Raw genomic sequence first — 14,141 nt, 5'->3', positions numbered from 1 at the left:
GAAACGAGGCATTTGTAACCCCATTTAGAAATAGTAGATTTCAATGATACCTCTCCTCTTTTAGGACCGTCTGGAAACACAAACAAAACATCTGTTTTATGAATCTGAGCAGTCACTTTCAATAGACCTTGACCGCTCTCACCACATCAAGAGAATGTAGTGACCTTTCTTCCACAGAAATGAGGTTCTGGAAAAAAAAATTAAGGCAGAACAATATCCTGGTTTAAATGAAAACCTGATATTACCTTCGGTAGGAATTCAGGACAAGGCCGCAATACAACCCCATCCTTATGAACAACCAATATGACTCTTTACAAAAAAGAGCAGCCAACTCTGATACTCTTCTTGGAGAAGATATGGCAATCAAGAAAATTATTTTTCCCCCGTCAAGAGAACCAAGGGAATATCTCCGTATTGGCGCAAAAGGCTGCTTCTGTAAGCCGATAGGACTACAATTAAGTCCCAATGGTTCAGGGGTGACCAAACTGGAGGATTAATCCGCGTTACCCCCTGAATAAAGTTACGAACCAGATATTGAGAAGCAAGTGGACGTTGAAAAGAAAAACCGATAAGGCCGACATCTTTCCTTTGATGGTACTTAAGGCCAGCTTTATTTTTAATCCTAGCTGTAGGAATTCAAGGATCCTACCTATGACATATTTCCTGGGGTGCCAATCCCTGGATTCACACCAGAAGACATATGCCTTTCAGACTCATTAGTATATGACACTGGAGGCTGGCTTCCTAGCATTAACCAAAGTAGAAACTACTGAAGCTGACAGCCAACAGTCTTATTTTAGAATGTGGGTCTCAAAAGCCAAACCATTAAATTTAGCGTTTGTAAGGAAGGATGGAATACCGGACCTTGCGAATAAAGGTCTGGCCACAGTGGTAGGGACCAAGGGTCCCCTACCACCATCCTTATGATCTCGGCAAACCAAGATCTCCTGGGCCACAAGAATCACCTCCTTCCCTTCTTGCTTGATCCTGCAAAGAAGGCGTGGAAGGAGAACAGGAGGGAAAGCATAGATCAGTGAAAACTGATCCCATGGAAATACCAAGGCATCTGTTTCGTATGCCATCGGATCCCTTGTCCTTGACACAAAGTTGTCGATCTTGTTGTTGAACCCGGACGCTAATAGACCCACATCCGGAACTACCCATCCTTGGCATATTGACAGAACAATGACGGGGTGAAGAACCATTCTCCCGGAAACAATAGTTGGTGACTCAAGTAGTCCGCCTGCCAATTCTCCATTCCTGGAATGAAAATTGCTGCTAGACAAGGAATGTTTCTGCCCAAGACAGAAAAAATAATTAATCTCTTTCTGGGCCGCACGAATTCTCGTGCCCCCTTTGTGATGGATATAAACCACCGCTGTGGCATTGTCGGATTGGATCCTGACAGGACAATTTTATAGTCTGAGCGTCCAGGCCTCCAGGGCCAGGCGTACTGCCTGAATCTTCTAGAATATTGATGGGCAAGGTCATCTCTGATCTGGACCATGTCCCTCGGACAGAAGCTTCTTCCAGGACTGCTCCCCAGCCCAAAGGGCTGGCATCTGTTACCACTTTCTAGGTAACAGGTAGAAAGGATCTTTCTTTTTGAAGATTCTTGGATATCGATCATCAATTGAGGCTCTGAATCACTTTGGCGGATAAACGCAACGGGAAGTTCAGAGTTTGGATCTTCTTGTTCCAAGTTGACAGAATAATGTTTTGCAGCAGTCTTGAATGGAACTGCGCATAAGAAACAGCCTTGAAGAAGCCACCATCTTTCCCAATAAACGCATGCAAAGATAAATAGAAGGATTTTTTTTTTGACCCACCAAATCAGTTCCTTTAAGGAACCGATTCTTTCCTGGGGTAAAAATACCCCTTAGTGGACTGTATCTATAATCAGCCCTAAGTACTGCAATCTCCTTGATGGTTTTAATAAGGATCTTACTAGGTTGAGGATCCAACCCAAGTATTCCAGGCAGCTGACTGCGGTAACCAGACCTTGGTTTAAACGAGCTACCGACTAACCTATCAAGAGTAGATCGTCTAAGTAGGCTAGTATCGAGGAGGAGGAGGAGCCAGGATCTTTATACACACTTGAAGTGCAGTAGCTAGCCCAAAAAGGTAGAGCTATAAACTGGAAATGAAGATTTTCTACCTCGAAGCGTAGAAATTTCTGGTGAGCAGGGAAGATCGGCACATGGAGATAAGCATCCTTGATGTCGATAGACGCTAGAAGTTCTCCCCCTTGTAGGAAGGAGACTACTGATCGGATAAATTCCATGCGAAGAGAAAGACTTCTTTTTCTCTGGATCCTTAGGAACGTTTGATCTGAGAAAAAAACGAGGAGACGGGAACTCTTGGAACTCCAGATTGGAGCTATTAAGGAAGTCCCTCATTTGTCTTCCTGTCAGATCCATGAGAACTGCAGAAGAATTCCCCCTATTGAGCTAGCGGGGCACCTCCTGATAAGGAGGCTACAGTATCTTGTAGGTTTCCCTCCCCAAGACCTCTTTTTGTCCCTGGGGTTAACCCTGAGGATTACCTACTGAACCTGATGGCGGAAGCCATCGTGACTGCCTGGAGGCTGATGCGCCTGGCCCAAAAGGAGCTTTTAAAAATGAAAATATATTTACTCCTTTACTTAAATGGAAAAAAGGGGGTACTTTTCCCACTAGAATTTCTTTGGATGAATTATCCAAACAACCTCAATTAGTTGTTCTACCGTAAAAGGAAGACTAGCCAGGAGTTTCTGCATGGTGAAAGGAAGATTATCCTCCACTATACACAAAGAACCGTGTATAGCACCTGGTATTCCCAGGCTGTACAGGTACAAACCGCCATAGGCATCTCAGCAGTTGTGCATTTGACTAGTTTATAAGCCAGCACCTGCCTGAGAACCTTGTGGAAGTTCTACAAAAGGAACTCACAAGCCATTATTGCAAGCATAAAGCTGCCAGAATTCTGAGCCTGCTGAGCAGGATCCTAGAACACCTGTTAAACTGGCCTCAACGATTAAGCAATTACTGTCAGCCAGGCTGCTCAATCAAGAGAAAAAAGTTTTTTTTTTTTCCCCCAACAGGAATTCCAACTTTATTGGTCGGATGCCTAAGCATTTGAATATTGTCTGCCGAATAACAGCTCTTATTCACAAAGGATATACTGCGTTAATTGCTAGTATACTGTACTTTTGAATTGAATTTCCTTCATCATAGGATAAAGTGTAAAAACTTAACTAGGAGGAAAATAACATTTATCTGGGAAATCTTTTCAGATACAAAAAAGGCTTTTCCAACAATAAATGGACAGGAAAAAATCATGCAGTCTGAGGAGGCTTTAACGAACCCAAACACTTAGTTAAGGGAGCATAAATGTGGAGTGGACCATTCAGCAAGTTATTGAAACCTCTCACCTCACGAACTCGACCTGAAACAGGTCACATAGCGATACAAGTTTCAAGGTGAACTATCCCCAGATAGCAGCTCCAGTGCTTGTCCACAAAGTCCACAGTCAATGGGATGGTATAGCGTACATGAGAAAAGAAACACAGCGATCTAATCTCTCAGTACGGTAAGTTTAATAAAGAAAAGCTAAAAAGTTACACTCATGCAGTGCACTTTTTAATTTAGGGCGTGCCAGTGTCCATCACCTGAAGGTGGCCTATAACCCACATAGAAACTACTATGGCTCTGTGTCCCCTGATGTATGAAAAGAAATACCTTCAGCTGTTTAGAGGCTGTCTGCTGCCAATTTCTGCTTATAATAAAAGCTAGAATAAAAGGTCTAGTCACAGTGTAGTGCAAGAAGAGCATTGTATGTCTAGTAGACAGACAGAATTCTAGGGCTTTTAGCAGGACCTCTCTCAAATGCAGCCATCCAGGTCAGTGGTTAGCTATGCCCCCCAAGAAGATGAATTTGCTTTATAGTTATTCTGTAAATGGGGTTTCGATTATACAACCTAATAAACTGGCAGTAGTGACACCTTTTCTTCATGTCTGTTTAAAAAATCAGACCCATGCTTTCTTGCCAAAAAGAATGCTACCTTTGAAATAACTAAAATAAACAAAAACAGCAGGGGAAAAATTTTTTTTTCAAATGATAACTAAAAATTATTGCTATAGAGACATGACATAAAGAATTTGTTAACCACCCCAAAAAAACAATTGGCCCCATGTAACACCTGTCTGATCCTGCCTGGCTATACCCTCCCCCTGGACGCTGACTCCGATATATCAGGGCTGCTGAGCCCTGACACCATGGTCAGCGTAAGTGCCTCTGTCTCTCCTGTGTCGTCTCCTCCATCCTCCCCCCCCCTCCCCTCTCTGGCTGTCTGCTCGTGTCAGCACCTGCCGCCGCCCCCCCCCCACTGCTTTCCTTTTTTAATATTAAAAGCTCCCATCTCCTCTGTATTAGAACAATAAGTTGCTCTGTGTTATATAATAAATATGCTTATCTGTACCGATAACACACCGTTCTTCCTGCGATCATAAGACTCCTCAGCTCTGTCTCTCCTCTCGGCTGACATCAGCGGTAGTGCTCAGCCCCACCCGCTGGAACTGTGAGCTAGGCAGAGGAGAGGAGAGAGGAGGCACCTGAGTGCAGGAAGACACTGTTATCAGTACAGATAAGCATATTTATGATATAACACAGACACAGGGGAACTTATTGTTCTAATACAGAGGGGATAGGAGCATTTTATGGAAGTGGCTTTACAATCACTTTAAAATGTAACTTTACTTTTGTTGAGAAAAAAAAACATTCCCCCCCCAGGTGATCTATGTACATTGCAAGGATTATAACAACCTTTGTTGCAGATTCCTACCTTTTGTTATTCTGAAGAAATCCATGTGTGTGTCTGTGCCTCTGGTCTGAGAGGGTCTAATGGGAGTGGTTTCATAATTATGTCAGCTATGACAGCTGCAGGACACTAATGAGAAAAGCTACAGCGTCTGCATCCCTTTAGAGATGTTCCTATTGGAACTATCTCACCAAAAATTTCATTTTTGTTGCAGGGGATGCCTGAAATCCTACTTGTATCTTAGACAGACTTCTGGTAAAATTGGTGAGCCAATCACACAAGCAGGAAATGATGTTTCTGGGGAGTGGTCAGTACACTCTGTGTACAGAACAACTCCATGTAGCCATATTGCTTTGCATTTATAGAAAATTACTGCGGCTGTAGATTGAAAAGGAAAGGTCATTTTTAATAACAGTATATAGGTAGGAAAACCGCGCTAACAAAAACATAACAATAAGCAGCAGCATCACACCAATATTCAGAAATCTAATAAAAAAAGCTGCCCTAGAAATTAAATTAAAGTCCATACAAATGACATCACAGGAAAAAAATTTTTTTTGAATCCTTCCAGAGCATAAACACCACCACCGTGCACCTATAGACAATAGTGTTAGTCCACCGTAGTAGTTGATTCTGCTTACCAGATGGCAAGGATAAAAGGGCAAGTGGCTATAGCCCAGCCAAGGCCTTTTAGCTTGCTGCTGCTCCCGGTGCCCTAATGGTGGGGGGTAAATTTCCAGGCTCACACACGGTGTTCACATGTCCACATGTTGCAATGGATACCCGGATAGCTCAGAGGAAAGAGAGACTTGCCATAGTGTGATATCCTCCAAATATTTATTTAAAACATGTAGTCACTTACATTAAAATTAGCAGAGTTGCGCATACGAAAGCCGGCCAGCATATAAACAAAACGGAGCCTGTTCTCTCACTCCGAACGCGTGGTGACGTCAGTGCGTACCCTCCCAGACGCGTTTCGTCATCATCTAACGTTGTCAATGGGGAACCAATGCGTAAGCACAATCAACTACTACGGTGGACTAACACTATTGTCTATAGGTGCACGGTGGTGGTGTTTATGCTCTGGAAGGATTAAAAAAAATTTTTTCTTGTGATGTCATTTGTATGGACTTTAATTTCTAGCGCAGCTTTTTTATTACATTTTTAATAACAGTCAATTACAATATGACTTGTATCGCAATTGTACATGCTATATTATTTTTTCTTTAATTGCTAGTTTTCCCCCACCCCCCCAAAAAAGTGGAGTTACCCTTTAATCGACTATGGCTTATAAGTTGGGCAAAAATATTCTTAGCAAAAATAAAACACTCCTAATGCTTTTAAGATATCTGCATATAAATTATTATTACCTCCTTTTAGTACAAGGTCACCCGGTACAACTTTTAGTCCATACTCCTCAATTCTCCTGCTCACCATGTTATTCCAGACATAGCTTTGATAACTATGGATATACATCAATCGGTTGTTCCTAGGAATCTGAAGATAAAAAAAACTAAAAATAAATAATATTAATATATATACATACATATATATATATATATATATATATATATATATATATATATATATATATATATATATATATATATATATATATATATATATATATATATATACACACACACATATACACACACACAATAACATCTATATCTATCTTTAAAATATAGGTGTTGTATGAAAAAGTACTCCCTAATACTTCTTATGTGAGATACTAATTGTTAGCTTAAAAAGGAAGTACACTCTGCTTTTTTTTTACTTACCTGTAAAGCAAAGGCATAATGTGCTAGTATGCATAGCATACTAGCACATTATGTGACACCTGCAAACGAAGCCCCCTGCAGGCCGCATCCATCTTCGCCAGTCTTCCTCCCGGGCCGCGGACTCCGGCTGTACGACTGCCTGGAGCCGAGTGACGTCACTCCCACGCATGCACGTGGGAGCCGCTGGTCACGGCACACGCTCCTGAAGAAACGGCATAGATGGCCGCTTCTTCAGAGTGCATGCGCCGATGATGTCATGGCAGTATACAGTAAATATCTCCTAAACGGCACGTGTTTAGGAGATATTTACAGTACCTATAGGTAACTTATACTAGGCTTACCTATAGGTACAAATTACAAAAGGGAGGTTTTACAACCTCTAACTACTTTTGTTGAGAAAAAAAAAATCCCCTCTGGGTGCTCTATGTGCATTGCAAGGATTTTAAACTTTGTTGCAGGATAACCTTTTATTATTCTGAAGAAATCCCTGTTTTTGTCTGTGTCCATGTGGAAAAGGGAGTCTAATGGGAGTGCTTTCACAATTATCAATCAGCTGTGCACCTGCAGGGCTCTAATGAGGAAAGCTGCTGGGCATGCATCCTTTTAGACGTGATTTACTGCTGGGAGTAGCTCACCAAAAATGACATTTTTGTTGCAGGGGATGCCCGATATCTGACTTGTATCTTAAGGCAAACTTCTGGGAAAATCAGTGAGCCAATCACATAAGCAGAAAATTATGTTACTGGGGGGCATTCTGTACACATTCTGTGTACAGAACACCTCCAGATTGCCATATTGCTTTGTATTTTCAGAAAATTACAGCAGCTGCAGATTGAAAAGGAAAGGTCATTTTTAATAAAATTCAATTACAATAGGACTTGTGTCGCAAATTATATGCACTATATTACTTTTTTTTCTTAATTTGCTATATTTTCCCCCCCACGAAAGTGGAGTTACACTTTAAGGGCTGTACACATGGACTGAATATTGGGCGGCATTGGCCAGTTCAACAGAAACCGGCCGACATGTGGCCCATGTGTACGGCAGCTAGTTCAAGCTATATGGCTTGAAATTCCTCTTTAGTTTATACTGATAGCTCCCACACTGGGCAATAATGAATTATATACCACACAGTTGGCGTTCTCCTGTGTCTATCAAGTTGCCAATAAAGTGAGGGCAGAATGCCAATACTATATTATGTATCTGTACTACACACCCTGGCAGCTCTGAATATGCAAGTTGGCCATTGATGCAAAAAAGATGCCATGCTATAAGCTATAGCTGTGCCATGTGTGATGACAGTGGCACCTCTCCCTAGGAGCTTTCCAGTTATGCCTGATGTTTGATACCTATGCTATTATACAGTCTATCTCCATGCTGCCGATATGGGGGCTGGTCTTCTAACACACTTTATTGAAAGACATCAACATGGACTTTAAATGCCAGTAACCACATACAGTGCCTTGAAAAAGTATTCATACCTCCTGAAATTTTCCACATTTTGTCACATTACAACCAAAAACATAAATGTATTTTATTGGGATTTTATGTGATAGACCAACACAAAGTGGCACATAGTTTTGAAGTGGAAGGAAAATAAATGGTTTTCAAAATGGTTTACAAAAAAAATCTGAAAAGTGTGGCGTGCATTTGTATTCAGGCCCCTTTACTCTGATACCCCTAACTAAAATCTAGTGGAACCAATTGCCTTCAGAAGTCACCTAATTAGTAAATAGAGTCCACCTGTGTGTAATTTAATCTCAGTATAAATATAGCTGTTCTGTAAAGCCCTCAGAGGTTTGTTAGAGAACCTTAGTGAGCAAACAGCATCATGAAGGACATAGAACACACCAGACAGGTCAGAGATAATGTTGTGGACAAGATTAAAGCAGGGTTATGTTATAAAAAAATATTCCAAGCTTTGAACATCTCACGGAGCACCGTTTAATCCATCATCCGAAATTAGAGTATGGTACAACTGCAAACCTACCAAGACATGGCAGTCCACCTAAACTGACAGGCTGGGCAAGGAGAGCATGAATCAGAGAGGCAGCCAAGAGGCCCATGGTAACTCTGGAGGAGCTCCAAAGATCCACAGCTCAGGAGGGAGAATCTGTCCACAGGACAACTATTAGTCATGTACTCCACAAATCTGGCATTCATGGAAGAGTGGCCAGAAGAAAGCCATTGTTGAAAGAAAGCCATAAGAAGTCCCGTTTGCGAGAAGCCATGTGGGGGGTTACAGCAAACATGTGGAAGAAGGTGCTCTGGTCAGATGAGACCAAAATTTTACTTTTTTGCCTAAAAGCAAAACGCTATGTGTGGCAGAAAACTAACACTGCACATCACCCTGAACACACCATCCCCACCCTGAAACATGGTGGTGGCAGCATTTTGTTGTGGGGATGCTTTTCTTCAGCAGGGACAGGGAAGCTGGTCAGAGTTGATGGAAAGAGCCAAGTACAGGGCAATCTTAGAAGAAAACCTGTTAGAGTCTGCAAAAGACTTGCGACTGGGATGGAGGTTCACCTTCCAGCAGGGCAATTACCCTAAGCATACAGCCAGAGCTACAATGGAATGGTTTAGATCAAAGCATATTTATGTGTTAGAATGGCCTAGTCAAAGTCCAGACCTAAATCCAACTGAGAATCTGTGGCAGAGCATGAGCATGAGCATTTTGCAAAGTAGTATGAGCAAAAATATCACTCTCTAGATGTGCAAAGCTGGTAGAGACATACCCAAGACCTGCAGCTGTAATTGCAGCAAAAGGTGGTTCTACAAAAGTATTGACTCAGAAATGCAAACAAAATGCAGGCCATACTTCACATATTTATTTGTAAAAAAAAAAACGTGAAAACCAATTATCCTTTTCCTTCCAGCTTACAATTATGTGTCACTTTGTGTTGGTCCATCACATAAAATCCCGATAAAATACATTTATGTTTTTGGTTGTAACATGACAAAATGAGGAAAATTTCAAGGGGTATGAATACTTTTTCAAGGCACTGTATGGTGGCCCATCATATTGTTCATATGTGGGTGGATCTCGTACTACAGCCCAAAGGAACCTAATACCACTGCCCATATGGAGTGGCCCACTAATATTGCCTATATGTGGATTGGATTCCCTTATAATCCATGAGAAGATCCTCTAATGGACTTTGAACAATATTCAACTACAAACTAGTCCTGGAATATATTTTCCTTAAAAAATATTTAGGCTTTAGAACCACTTTAAAAATTGCACATAAAGCCAAAATATTTCTTTTAGATAGATTTTCCTTCACTTCTTGTCCTGAAGGTGCACCACAAAATTAGAGGAAATATCTCCAAAGTGAACAGAATTTCCATCTTCACAGTTACCACAGGAACAGGTGTTGCATTTTGGAAATTTTCCCTCACGAAAGGTCACCAGGACCAAACGAGGGGTAAATTTCCAGTGGAGACACAGGCAACAATAAAATCTCTGCAGGGGGACTAAATTATCCCCATTCTATGGCTTTACGGATACATTAATGCAGTAAAGGCCAGAATTTTAGCTCTATGGAAATGTTCATTGCCTCCCCAGAAGGGAGCATTGGTCTGTAAGAGTCTGTAAGGGTAAATAAGACTATGGCCACACTTCCATACCAGTGATTTCCCCGTATATCTATTCTGTCCTCCGCTAGCTATATATATATATATATATATATATATATATATATATATATATATATATATATATATATATATATATATATATAAATATAAAACACTGCCAAATGAAGTTTGGGTTGAAACGGTTCATGTCTGGAATAAGAAAAATCCTCACAGTGGACAATATAAAGTGTAATAACTTGTGAGCTACATTGTGTCTAATAAATTAGTTTGTGCAAAAAAATAAATGTGTTTATATAAATAAACCAAGGTAGTAGACTTACTATTAAAAGGAGAATACTGCCAGCACCTGTAGTGTCACCGCATACACAGTAAATTGTTAGATCATAAATGGTGTAGTCACACAAGACAATGTAGTTTAACGCTTAACTCCATGAATTCAGCCACTTTGTTAAATGTTCTAGCACATTTTTAGTTAAGTCTAGCAAGGTGCAGATAGCCTTGTGGACTTATCTTTTTCAGTTACATCTCAGTTTTATGAATCTCCGGGACTACAACTATCGTTACACATCCCAGTGCATTGACAGGAGAGATTCTGCGTTCTCACGAAAAGCATCTCTGCCTTCCCCCTGCGCTCCATTGTTCATATACAGGAGCCCTTGTATTCTGTGACCGAGTTCACTTAATACAAAAGTATTTAGTGATTGGGCAGAAGGTGGGGAGGTGGGGAGGTGAGAGAAGGAGTGGGCACTGCAGGTTTCATGCAACTCTGCAGCCTCAAGAGCGGAGACCAGAGGGTCCAGTGTGGGAGTGCTGGAAGCGCAGCAATAGGAAAAAATAGCACTCAGAAAAAATATAAACTGTAAACTGAAAGGATAAGTCTACAAGGTCACATGCACCTCACTGGACTCAACCCTTACTAACGCAGCTAAATTTTATAAGGTAGCTGGATTCCTAAAGTTCAGCATTAACTTTCACGATTATATATTTTGAAAATGAATGACTTAAGTTACCAAGCTTTGTAGAATCTGTTAAAATAATTCTTCTCTTGACAACCTTTCACCTTGTACTGCATTACTGTAATTACTCTTGTGTGGAACCACAAAGAAGAAGAAAAATAAGATATTTATTCAAAACTGCATACAGCTGTATAAGGCTTTTTGGCCATCAATGCAGTGTATGGAAACCATGGCCAAGACTATATTATGTACCTGTACTGTACACCCTGGAAGCTCTGAATATGCAAGTTGGCCATTGATGCAAAAAACTGTTTTGCTGGGCATCTCTCACACTCGTGTAATGAATAATTCTATTTTTTTTTTTTTAATTAAGAAGAATTGATGGAATGAGACATGTAAATAGATTGTTATTGTTATTGTTGTTAATAGATTGTTATAGGAGTTCAGCTCCCATGGTTGAGACAGAGGATCTTCCATTCTATTACTAGTGTAGGACCCACTAATTCGGGGTACTTTGTCGCAGTAAGTGGGCTTAGCACTATATGACCATATAGTGTGACCAAACCCCCGTATTTTTTGAATATGTTCAGGTGTTCAGGTGTTTTTAACTAGCCCTGCAGGAAATGTCATTCTTGTATGTGTGCGCTGTAAAATATTTTGTACTGTTATAAGGTGGCTATACTGTGCTAAGCACTGGTTCTGTGGAGTGCATTTTGGCTCCTTTTATTTCTTCTCACCATAACCTTCTGGGTTATACTTTCTAATTAAGTCCCAAGCCCTACTCCATAGAAGCCACAGTTTACATACAGTGCACTGATTATGGCTAAAAAGCATGAATCAGCTGTAAGCCATTTGAATAAATGATAAATGTCTCTATATTAGGCTGTATCTGTACTATACACCAGCAGTTTTAGATGTACAATTGGGCATTGGTGTAAAAAGGTTTGATTTGGATGGCTCTGTCCATACTTCTGAGAATAAGCCTATTTTTGTGAACTGTGATGGAATGAGACATCTGAATACAGTCTGTTATAAGGAGACTACTAACTACAATGTTAAAATTCTGGGTGTCATGAGGCAGTCTACATAACATTGGATCTTCCTAGTGATTGTAGTTAATGCTTGGTTTACAAAACATGTGCAAGGTTTAGAGATGTCAAAATGCATAGAGTGAAAAACCACTGATTTTTACCATGTGGTTAATACAGGGCATTGAACTTCACTAGCTAAATCCATTACAAACATACTCACTATGCCAAAAGCAGTCACAATGTTCTTCAGACCATATTTGGACAGCCCACGTAACAGCTGACCTTCCACACAACGCTTGACTGGCAATTTTCTGAGTGCAGCTTCTGGGTCCCTTGTATTGGCCCACTCTTCTCTGCATTGAACCAAGTATCCTTTTTCGGCTGCAAATTTTATCAATACAAAACGCCTGATGTTAGATGTATCCACAAAAAAGACAAATGTTTAACAGAAGTCCCAAAAATAAATGTAATTCTTTACTGAGGGAGACAGGGCAGAGACTGTTGGGTTATACTGTTGCATACAGGACAATTTAAACACTGGAAAACAGTGACCAACCTGGCATAACCCACCAAAACGGTTTTTGCTAGTGTCCTAGAAGAGTGGATACATTTTCTCTGCTATGCTGAGAAAAGTCTAACCTTTTGCTAGCCATATTATCTTCCACAAAGATTATCTTTTCTTCAAGTAGGATACTAAAGGCTGCTTGAGCTGGTCTTTATATAGGTATTGCGATCAGAATATCCATAGTAATAGCTTTGGAGGCCGTACCTTGACCGTGAAAGACTGGAATGTTGCAGGGCCTACCTGGAAATGTGACTTTCGGGCACTGGGATCTGCACGGTTACACGTTCCAGATCTTACTGTATTGAGTTAGTGTGCCACAGAGCACTTTCCAGATACAGAGCCATAGCAGAATCAGAATTACCCCTGGATAGCCAAATTGCAACTTTGATTGCCAACTATGAGTACTTCTGTGTCTTCTCCTGCTTGATCTTTATTTGACCTGCAAACTGAGACAACCTTGGCTCTTATAGGTGTGGCTCCCACTACCTTAAAAGCTTGAGGATCTGTCTGAAGCTTTTACTAGTGCTACTCTCAGTCTAGGATCCTTAAGGCACGCTAAAGCTGCAAATACCTTTTCTAAAGCATCAGCTGTTTCCAGCGGTCCTTTATGGCGATTTTGAGAACCCCAACAAGCTGTACACTCCTTCCAAGAGGCTGGCAGTTCAAAGAATAGTTTTTTCTAAAAAGTGGACCACTCTTTGTGGATCTGGCAATGATAGGTCATTGGAGATCCCTTTGGAAGATGTGCCTGTGTGAAAGCATCCCATAGATAAGTGACTGGACAACTTTTCCAAAACCTTGTTTTCTCCAACAGGCTCTACCGTACAAACTGCCTTGGGCATCATGCTAGTCTGTCAAACTATAGGTGACTGGGTGAAGACTATGAGAAACAGTTAAAGTGTAGAGGAACAGGCATTCAAGAAGTGAATGCTGTGCATGCCCATCAAGGCCAATAGTCTCTTTGGATCTCACAGGGGGTAAGGATTACTTTAACCCAGCAGAAGCAACCTAGAGCTCAGGACCAGAAAGCTCAACCCTCCTTCAGAGGCCAAAAATGCTCTCAGGCCTTATCCTCCAAATCCAAACCTGGCCCCTAGTCTTCTCATAAACCCTGGGCTTCCAGGTTCCCTAAATCTTCAGATAAACCTGCTTCAGCATGATAGGGCAACCCCCGGTTTTCAAACATGTAGATTAAGGGTGATATCTGTTAGCCTTTGCAGACATCTGGGTAGCCAAGGAATTTCCAAAGGCTACAAGCTAGAATTCCTCTCGTTCCTCTCAAAGGATTTTCCACCCCTGGTATCTGTGCCAGAATGGTTTCTGGGGTTTTAATTTAAACTGTTCACCGTTCCCAATCCAAAGGGGGGGAATCTACCCCTCATAAAATTTAAAATGTGTTCACTAAAG

General features: G+C 41.0%; 1 protein-coding gene across 6 annotated transcripts in view; it reads right to left on the bottom strand.

Annotated features, from left to right (window-relative positions):
- Positions 1 to 14,141, bottom strand: part of PUS7 (pseudouridine synthase 7) — a 117,282-nt gene that overhangs the window by 13,589 nt on the left and 89,552 nt on the right. For all 6 annotated transcript variants that reach the window (XM_073619646.1, XM_073619645.1, XM_073619644.1 and 3 more), the window contains 2 exons: positions 12,390 to 12,550; positions 6,169 to 6,295 (listed from right to left, as the gene is read on the bottom strand). In XM_073619646.1, coding sequence (XP_073475747.1) covers positions 6,169 to 6,295; positions 12,390 to 12,550 — 288 coding nt within the window. The remainder of the gene's footprint in view (positions 1 to 6,168; positions 6,296 to 12,389; positions 12,551 to 14,141) is intronic.

This window comes from Aquarana catesbeiana, linkage group LG03 (assembly GCF_042186555.1).
Source record: "Aquarana catesbeiana isolate 2022-GZ linkage group LG03, ASM4218655v1, whole genome shotgun sequence".
NCBI lineage: Eukaryota > Metazoa > Chordata > Amphibia > Anura > Ranidae > Aquarana > Aquarana catesbeiana.
Note: the sequence above shows the minus strand (reverse complement) of the source record. Positions and strands in the feature narration are given on the sequence as shown.